We start from the raw sequence: 10,869 nt of genomic DNA on the forward strand, positions 1-10,869 counted from the left end.
CAGTGTTGTATATTATATTATCCATACGTGGGAAGTTTTTTTTTCCTGGTGTGAGCATCAGCTTATTGAAAATAAATATTAGTTAAGGGTTTTGTCATCTTTTGGTGGAAATTCAGAGAAATAGTGAGGGAGAGAAAGAAAAAGAGTTTCAAAAGGAGAAAAATGAATATTTTTTGTTTTTAAAACAATGTATTTTACTTTTTCTTTGATAGTTTTACACACACACACACACACACACACACACACACACACACACACCCCACAGTGTGTCTTGATCATATCCACACCAATGCCCTTTCCCTCACGGGATCTCGACAAGAACCCTACCCACTCCGCTCTCCATGTCTTCTTCCTTATTTTTATTTTTTGAAAATCCAGCCCATTAGCAGCGCTGGCGCAAGCACGGGAAGGCCTCCAGCAGCCACACTCTTAAGGAGAAATGACGCTGTTTGCTGTTTCCTGAGGGAGACATTTGCCGTGAGTTTCTGAGGCTAACACTCACCTCCAAATCCAGGCCGCGTGGAGAAATCGTGGTCCTCGATATGCAGCAACTGCTCGCGTTTCAGGGGCCAAACTTTAGTACTGTCGTCTTTCCTCATCCTGGTTTCCCGTATGCTGTACTCCCCCAAAAAACATACATATATTTCTAAGTTAGGGTGGCTACTGCTGTGATGAAACACCACGACCAAAGCAACTTGGGGAAGAAAGGGTTTATTTGGTGTAGGCATCCTTATCTTGCAAAACCGGGACCCACGGATGGCACCACGCTAAAATGGCTTGGGCCCCACCCACCCATCACTGATTAACAAATGCCCTACAGCTGGACTTTATGGAGGCATTTTCTCATTTGAGGTTTTCTACTTTCAGGTAACTCTAGTTTGTGTCAAGTTGACATAAAACTAGCCAGCACAAAATGCTTTTAAGATACAAACATTTTTCACCATTAGCCATCTTGCTTAGCATAGCGTGTTCTGAAGTAAACAGAACTCCTTTCGTTAGTTCAGAGTAAGCCAAAGGTCTGTCAACATTTGTTTTTTTGTTATATAAGGGTAGAGCGGGTGAAGTAAAGACTAATTGTAGAATACTTGAAATAGCGGACGAAAAGGGATTTAATGCATAAACAGACGTCATTCTTAGACTATGTTTGTTGGATGAGAAATTTTAGGTGGGAGAAGGTGATCGAAGTTTGTATTCACAGGCCGTCCACGTCAGCTAAGGCAGCCCGTGAGGAGACAGAGCATCTGAATAAGACACGCAGTAGAGTGACACTGATTGACCGATCTCCGCATCAAAGCAGTAAGCAAGTAAAACCATCACAGAACCCTGATGGAAACAGGGTTTTCAGAACCAGAATAAACAGCGTGGGAAGAGGCTGAGGTTATGGCAGATTGCAGGACTCATGGGTTGTTGGACCTGTGCAAACCCGGTGGTGAAATATGCCAAATTCATTTCCACCATTCCTTCCATAGTCAAAGGCAGCACGGCCAGCTCCTTTCTGTGAAGTCCTGTCTCTCTGGGCATCTGTGAATGTAAGCACATTGCTGGGACCCTAGGACTACTTTTCTGCTTGAGGAACCATTTCCTAGTACCACTGATGAAAAATTTAACAAAACAGTTGTGGAAGCCACTTATCTAATTTGTTTTGCTATAGTGTGTGTGTGTGTGTGTGTGTGTGTGTGTGTGTGTGTGTGTGTGTGTGCCTTCACGTGCCTCCCATGACCCAGAAGACAACTTGTTGCACTCTGTTGTCTCCTTCCATCTTGTGGGTGCTGGGGATTGAGCCAAGGTCCTCAACCTCAGGGATGCCCGCTGAGCCCTCTCACTGGCACTGGAGGCATTTTCTGGACCCCAGAGAGTGATTCTGAGTAGGAGAATTTCAGATCCTGAAGCAGCTGACGGGAGAGATACACGAGGGCTTGTGAGATGGTCCAGCGTGATCTCTCAATAGGGGTGTTTCTGGCTGAGTCCTCAGTTGCTTAGAGATATATATTTTCCGTCTAATAGTACGAATGGATACGGTTGGGCAAAGGAATCTCTTTTGAGTAGAAGGCAATATGTTTAAATAGGTTAAGCCTGTGAGTAACTGAACACCTAGAATGCTTCCTCAAAAGAAGCTTGGATAAACTGTTTATTAAGAAATAATAGTAGGGGCAAGGGAGATAGTCGTAAAGCACTGTACTTCCGGAGCAAGCATGAGAACATAAATTTGATCCCTGTACCCCTCCCCCAAAGTGACTCACAGTGGCGTGCTTCTGTAGCTCCCCAAACATAGACAGGAAGATCACTGAGGATTGCTTGTCAGCCAGTAGCCTAAATGGCGAGCCCAGGTCAATAAAAGACCCTGTCTCAGGACACGAGGCTCCTGAGGAACCACACCTGAGTTTGACCTCTAGCCTCCACAAATTTGCATGTACACATGCACCCATATAAATACCTCCTACCCCCCAAACACGCACACGTGTACACAAATACCAAGAGGTAGTTTTCAATTAATGTCCACTCTGGCATGCGTCCATCTCTTCTGGTTTGCTGGGCCTCTGCCTATAGTTTCTTATTCAGTAGGCTTGGAATATAAAATTTGCATTTATAACAATTTTTTTTTCAGGACAACTTGCTTCTGTAGAAGACAGCACATAGTTAATAAAAGCTGGCTATTTCTTTTGTAAAAAGGAGAGTGTAGCTGTAACTTGTGTAGATGGAAATTTGTGGATATTACTTCTCTGTTAATGATATTTTTGAGACAATTAAATGACATGTGACTAATGTATCTTTTCGCTGAAATACAGATACATTTTAAGGTTAAAAACTTCAAGAATGCTGAGTGCAGCTGGGAAGTGCTGCCTTGGCAGCAGTGGGGCACAGGCCCCCTCATCTTCCCTGACCTGCAGTGAGTGGCCCATGTTAATCTCAGCTTGGTTCCCCTTTATCTTAGCTACTCTGCGAAGAGAATATGCTGGCTGTACCCTCAAAACGAATCTTAGAAATCTATACACTGCACCATAGCTGTTGCACTAGATACTTAGAGGAGCTGGAAAGACGGCTCAGTGGGTAAGCGTGTTTACAACCGTGAAAAGGACAGGAGTTTTGTTTCCAGTCTTCATGTGGGGCAACTGATAACCATCTGTAACCTCAGCTCCAGGAAGGTCACATGTCTACTTCCATAGGCACCGGTGCTCACAAACACATAGCCCCTCACAGACAGACAGACAGACATACACAGATACACAGAGCCCCACACAGGCACATGGATGCACCCAGATACACAGATACTCATAGCCCCACAGAGACACAGACGCACACAGACATATAGACACACAGAGACACACACAGTGACACACACACACACACACACAGAAAGACACACACAGACACACACAGATATACACACACACAGAGACAGAGACACACACATAGATAGATACACAGACACATACACAGAGAGAGACACATACAAAGATACACACACATATATATATATACACACACAACACACACACACACACACACATATATATATAGACACACACAGATGCACACAGGCACATACAAATACATCAATGTAAACAGATACACACAGACGTACAAACACAGACACATAGAATGATACACACAGACACCCCCCACAAACACACACACACACACATACATACACACACATACTTAAAAATTACAAAGTAAATCCTCCAGGCAAATATAAATAACCTCTATAATTCTTTCATCATACATTTAAAAATATTTATATATTGATGATTTAGAAGAACATTCTTCCTTTAAATATATTCAGCAAACTTAAATACCTACACTAAGTATTTTAAAATATATGAATAAATTCTTTGCTAAAACATCAGAATATATATTTTTCATATTAACAACAATAAAATTATATTGTACTGTTATATATAAATATATTTACTCTATATTTTATATAATTTACATATAGCTATATATTTATATGAAATAGTGATATGAAATTAATAAAACAATATTAACAAAATAAAAATATATTTTATTATTTATTTTCTTAGAATTTCTATTTACAATACCTGCTTCATAGAATGTTTTTTACTCATGATACAAGTATTTTGGGAAAAAATAATATATATGATGATATTAACTTTTAAATATTTGTACCAATACAAAAAGAACACAATAATTCATAAAAATGTTGATTTCCATTAAACTTAAGAATAAGACTTTAGTGAAAGTGAATTTGCTAATTAAATGATATATTTTGGGAGTATATTTTTCTCCAGTTATTTTATGTTTTAAGAAATGGAATTGCGTGGTGATGGTACACACACTCAGGAGGCAGAGGCAGGTGGATCTCTGAGTTTGAGGACAGCCTGATCTACAGAGTCTAAGACAGCTGGGCCTGCACAGAGAAATCCTGTCTTGAAAAGCAAACAAACAAATGGAAAACTAGGTTTTGCATAACCTCCTTTTTTTTGCTTTTTAGGTGAAAATATTAAATTTTGTTCATGTATATGTAAGTGCAGTGAATTTCAAGAAAACATTTTGTATTGTCTGAAAAATATAACTAAATTATCTACATTCCTTCTAACTTATAATATTAAAAGCTGCATTGTGTGACCAACTACCCACAATCATTTTTAGTGATTTATAACCTAACAAATTAACTAGGTTCTTCTTCCTTTAATTTTGTTGAAGGAAGAAGGCAGGAAACAAGCCAGTGGGAAAGGATACATTACTCAAAGTAGAGTCATTCACTGGCTCAACCCCAACATTCATAATTGTCTCCTTGTGTTCAGGAAGCTCTAGTTTGCCAGGAAGGCACAGAGCAAGATTAGGAAGGAGGGAGATGCCTGTGTTTTGTGATATGAGACTGAGTCTCATGTGACAGAGGGAGGTGACGAAGGAGACTGTGATGGGTTTTCAGGCTAATACGATAAAGAGGCCATAAAGAATGGAGCCCAGAAATTGTTTAGAGATTGCACGTGACGACATGCCCCTCAGATAGCTTGCATGTACCCTTAAAGATACACAATGCCTCGTGAATACAGGTGTTTGCTTTGAAAACTTCTGACTTTGTATTTTATATATATTTGTAATTATATATTATTTACTTATAATGCACGTAATAGTTTTATTGTATAAAAATCATATGTTCAAAAAACAAAAACAGAACAACAGCAACAACAACAAAAGCTTCACAGACCACATTGGAATATGGTATTTTGGGGTAACCTGAATTTATGTTCGCAGGCCATGGTCACTCATACTTAGCTACAGAATAGTTTCTTATTATCTTTGGGAAAAAGACTTGAACTTGGAAACTCCTACACTGAATCCATCTTCTAGAGTCGCTCTAGAAGTCTCCTGTTTTTGTAATTCTTTTTTTTTTAAATCACATTACATCCCAATTGTTACCCCCTCACTTGTATCTTCCCGTTCCCACCCTCCCTGAGCGTGAGGCCTGTGCTGGAATGCAGTTTGACGTAACTGGTGGCAATCGCTGGAGAAAATTAATTTTTGTCTTTCCCGGTAGGTATCAATTGTGAATAGTGGTGGGGCTTTGGGCCCACTTCTTCTCCATTCTGGAAGCATGTAGCTTGAATTTGTGCAGATTTGTGTGTGCAGTTGCAGTTTCTATGACTCGTATGTAACCAGTTCTATTTCCTTGGTGTCATCTACCACCTCTGGCTCTTAATTTTTTTTCCCTACCTCCTCTTCCTCATAGATCCCTGAGCCTGGAGGGGACCGGCCTGATAAAGACCTCCCATTTAGGTCTGAGTGTTCCTAAGTCGCTCCCTCTCTGCACACTGTGCAGTTGGAGACCTCTGTGTTTATTACTGTCTACTACAAGAAGGTGCTTCTCTGATTAGGGTTGAAAGATGTACCGATTTCACTCAGGATGAACATTTTCTTATTCAAGCTCTATTAGAAGTGAACTCAGAAGCCCAGATTGAAACTTGCACAGGACAATAAGTTACATTATTTTTTATTTTAAAAATGTGAAATACACCAGAAAGTTCTTTTAGGCTGTGAACTTATACTGTACAAATTCACGATACAGTAGAGCGTCGGGGAAGAATCCTCTGCCCTCCCTTTTGAGCACTAAGAAAACCTTCCTAATTGGGGATCAAATATTTATTTCTAGGTCTGTGATGCTGTAAGAAGACTTAGGGAGGATGAGGAGAGCTTCAGGGCCTTGCCTGAACAGCTCCTAAACACCTGAACTCCATACAGAACACACGGTGGGCTGCACTCAGTACCTTTTGCCTATAAAGGGAACACCTGTGCAAGCAAACATTTCTGTGCAAGAGACAGGCAGCAAGTTGAGTGCTCCACTGGAGACAGCTGCTGTATCTCACCTGGGCCTCTAGCAGGCCATGAGCTCAGGGCGGAGGGTTCAGACTCCCTCATGGAATTACTGTATTTTTCATACCATAAGACATAGGAATTAGGGTATGCCTTATGGTCCGATTGGTCTTTTTACTGTTTTTCTTGTTTTACTGCTATAAAAACTGGGTCTTATGGTCAGGTGCATCTTATAGTCTGAAAACTATGGTAAGAAACTGGACCAATTTTAGAGTTGGCTTGTAGACATTATTTGTAGCTTACATGGTACTGTAAGTTACACAATTTAATATGAAAATTGGAGTTCCTGTCTTGTTTGAAAAAGATTAGAAATATGCTAATTGTTCTAATGTATCCACAGTCATATTGGGTGACCTTTCATACACTGGTGCTAGCTTGGGTCAGAATGCACACTGACTGTAGCCTTCGAAATAACTTGTCGATTACTATACAGATCTGTGCCGGAGTATGCTCTAAACAGGTAATAAGGGCCAACTGTTTAGTTTCCAGAAGATTTATAAGCTTGCTATAAAATAAAATATTATTAAGATTAGCTCATAAAAATGTACAATTAGATAAGTTACAGTTAAGTCTGCATAAACAAACAAAAACAAAGACACTATGATAAAATATTGACTGGCCTATTGTAGGATAGTTTATTAATTACTAAATTCAGCCATACAGCTATAGTAGGCCTAGACAGTCTGAGGACAGCATAACTACCTACAGTGGAAACAGATGCTTTTTCCAGGCGAAAAAAAAAAAAAAAGACATTTTCATTTGCCATACATTTTCTTATCCATATTCTCCCCCCATCATCATTCTTAAAAATAAGGAGAATATTAGAATCAAAGACTTTTTAAAGTATTTAGCATAAGAAAAGGATATCTTTGGGTGGAAAGCAAGTTTATAATCTTAATGAAAACGAATAGCCCAATTAATATAATATATACAGGCCTTGACTGCGTGAAAGCCGGGCTCTGAATAATTGATACAAAGGCAAAGCAGCGAGGATAAATCGTGTGATTTTCAAACAAAGATTATGCCTTCTTACATCGCCATTCTGCTAGTTTTCTTTCATTTTAAGGGGGAGGATTGTTAATCATCTGTGCCATTACTGGCTGTGGGCAACCAGGTGGCATCGCGCAGAGAACGTGGCGGGCGATATATATTTACAATGGAAGCGTGGGAAAGCCTGGCCCTACTTCTCTGAAGCAAGCCCGTATAGTCAATGCCAAATGCTTTATCACTTGTGCTAGGGAAGGCTGAGAGCATCTTGGAGGCTGGCTCTTGGTTTGCTGGGCTCACTCAGGGAAAGTGGGTCTGTTTCATCCTGAGCAGCTGCTTTGAAGCAGGCTGGTGGCTTACACAAACCCTGGCGCCCTAGGGGATTGCTCACTGGAACAAAAAAGCAGCTCTTGTGAATTTGCATGAACCATAGTCTGGCTTGCGGCCTCAAGGGCTCTTCAGTTATTACACACAGAAGTGGAAAATAAGCATTTGGGCCTCAGAGAGCAGATACCCCAGGGTTTCCTCAGGAGGAAACCTGACCTATACAACCTTTAATTTTTTTTCTTTTAAGAGGAAATAAAAAGAAAACTTTAACCTAAGGGAAAAGTTTCCTCCCTACCAGAAAGGTTTTGTGTTTCCTATTGACTTAATAAAAACATGTAATAAGGCATAAGTATAGGGGTTAGTATAGCTTTAAAGAATATTATTATTATTTACAACTTCATACATGCACACCTTGCACACTGATTACATTTATCTCCCACCTTCCCACCGCCGCCACCAACATGGATGTTCACTGTTCACCATACAAACAAATTTCTCTCTCATTTGTTTTCTTTTGTAACCAGGCTGTCACCCTGACCCTGTGTTTGGATCTCTCTGTTGGATGCTGAGAAGAGGGTATTGAATCGAGTACAGTGATTCTTTCATTCCTAGATTGCACCTGATAGCCAACAGTTCAGAGATGACTTTGGAGTCACCTCCTTTCTTGACTGATTGTCGACAGGGCTGGTCTTGTGTATGTGCCATTCTAAAGGGGCAGGCTACTCCCTTCCACTGCTACGAGTGTATGATGGCACGAGGTGTATGCCTTCTCTTCCAGTAGATACTGTGCCGTGGGTGTGGACCGGTATAATGGAATAGTTCTTATTATAATCTATATTTTCCTTCTCTAAGCATCTATAGAACAGCCTGAAAGAATCTCTTGCTTTCAACGACAGATGATATTTAACATTTGCTATAGAATAAACTACATGAATATTGGAAGCTATCTGAAACAAGCAAAACCCCAAACCACATATAGTCTGTCATAACTTTACATTCACCAAAACATTCTAATGTTTAATTTCTTCAGAGAGGACCCAGCATGGAGTTAAAAATCAGCAAGACCTGGTGTCATCTCAGGTCTATTGCCTCAGTCTCTAGTACCAGGCATGCTTTCTCTGCTGTTGAGTGGGCCTGTAAGTCCAGTCAGACAGCTGTTGGCACCAACATGTGAGTGACACTGCACCTTTATCTATATCTTGCCATGTTGGCCATTGTCATGGTTCATAGGTGGAAAGATTGAAAGAGCCAAATACAAGGAAGTTGGCTGTGAAACAGTTTTTCCTAGAAATGGCTGCATAAACAAGACTGGAGCAATGTGATATCAGTACACATATTAATGTGGAAGGTAGAAGATTTCATGAGGTCCTACTCCTAGACAAAGGGCAAAGAGCAAATAATACCTGTTGGGAGAATTAGCCTCTCTCAAGGAGGAACTTCTTTATTCATTGTCCAACACAGAGTGGTCAGTCAGCCCAGAAACCATATATACACAGACAACAAAATGATTGAATTTATATATTTGTACATACACATATGTGTATACACCTGTGTGGTGTGTGTTTGTGTAGAAATAACAGTCAAAGGAAAAGACACTGTGAACTTGAGAGTGTGTGGAGCATTAGAGGGAGGAAAGGGGAGGAGAAAATTTACATAATTCTATTGCAATTAAGATACATTTAAAAAGTACAGAGCAGACCAGGAATCAGGCCATAGCTCCTGTCTTCTTTAAACCTGCATGTTCTGAAGGTATTGGTTCAATATATGTGTTCTTTCTCCTGATCTTGTGGTAAGTGTTTCATGAATATGGAATATGCAGGACTTTGAGGCCAATCTGGCAAACATCTGTCATTTCACAGCCTAAGTCTTTTGAGAAATCTGATAACAAAGGCAGATTTTTGCAAGGACATTCTTTGGGGAGAAGAATAACTAATTGGCGCGGTCCGCAAGGCTGGGGAACTCAGGCACTCTCAGTGAAACCCAGAAAGCTCTGGGCAAGTTGTGATGCCCTGGTCATTGTAATGCACTGATTTCTCCTGCATACATCCAGGCATCTCAAGTTATTGATGGGAAAATAGCAACGACAAGGAGCTGAACTTCAGAAAGATATTTTAAATATAGTAACACGGTTTTCAACAGGTAACAAATAGTCTTAGTGCTTTCTTATGCCATCTCTTTAAAATATAATACCTAATTGCTCTCCACAAAACTGACATGGAATGAAGTTGTTTCTTAAACTACTAATTCAAAATTTGAAGAAACTGTAAACAAATATCATTATTAATAAGTGCATTCCACATTGAAAACTACATTGAAAGATAGTCCATATGAATGTAATGTGGAACATTTAACTATTTGCTCTCCAAATAAACATAACTAAACAATGCCAGAGATGGAAGATCGCATGATTTTTTTCTGATGGGTCAGTGCTGTTTCAGACACAGGGACTGTGACAATGATGGGCTTCCACTAAAGATACATTTCTAGGTTACCAGAGGGTCTGAGGCAGCTGTTGAGAGAAACCATCGCTGACTATGTTTCTGTGTCTTACCGGGCTTGTTTCGGTGAAGAGTGGCATTGCTGGTGTGGCCTCTTGATGGCAGAAGCATCCGGCATCAATGTAATCCAGGTGTAGGTGAAGGAAAGCAACCACACAGCCAGGACCATGTCTTCCAGAAGAAAGGACTGCAGGTGGCTGCCCCCAACACAGCTACTGAGGTTTTCTGCCCATGTGTCTTTAAAAAAAAATCAATATCATGTCATAAAAATGAACTAAGGTGGAAAAAAGCAGCCATAACCTCCAGGGATGCCCCTTTCCACCTTAGATTAAACAGAATGGCATCGCACAGACATGTGTCTGTCTGCCTCATTGGCAATGCCAGGAAAATAAAGCAATGCTTTCTCCTTTCCCTCTCTCCAGGGAAGGCTCTTAGGAAGATGCTTGATTCCCCACTTAATAAACTCTCAGCTGCTATCCTCAGAGGACAAAGAAGCTAGGTTAGGCTCTAATCCTCTTAATCCAATGCAATATAATTTGAATATATGTAATGACTCTGTAAAATAATATGCTTAATGAGAGAAAGATGATTAATGTAATCTTAATTACACACTGCAAGACCTCTTCTTTTATCCTGTGGTTTCATTTTATTCAGAAAGGGATCAGTTCCTCCCTTCAAACAAACAGACCCCTCCCCCCCGCACAGTAGAAAAATTATA

At 40.2% G+C, this 10,869-nt stretch overlaps 1 protein-coding gene across 1 annotated transcript in view; it reads right to left on the minus strand.

The window, feature by feature from the left end:
- The window catches only part of GABRR3 (gamma-aminobutyric acid type A receptor subunit rho3), a gene marked incomplete at its 5' end in the record, with an annotated part of 41,418 nt that extends 31,098 nt beyond the window's left edge, over positions 1 to 10,320 (minus strand). The window contains 2 exons of the mRNA XM_084801397.1: positions 503 to 615; positions 10,205 to 10,320. Of these exons, the coding sequence (XP_084657523.1) occupies positions 503 to 615; positions 10,205 to 10,320 (229 nt within the window). The remainder of the gene's footprint in view (positions 1 to 502; positions 616 to 10,204) is intronic.
- Between the last annotated feature and the right edge of the window lie 549 nt (positions 10,321 to 10,869).

This window comes from Acomys minous (assembly GCF_964271855.1).
Source record: "Acomys minous genome assembly, chromosome: 11".
Lineage (NCBI taxonomy): Eukaryota > Metazoa > Chordata > Mammalia > Rodentia > Muridae > Acomys > Acomys minous.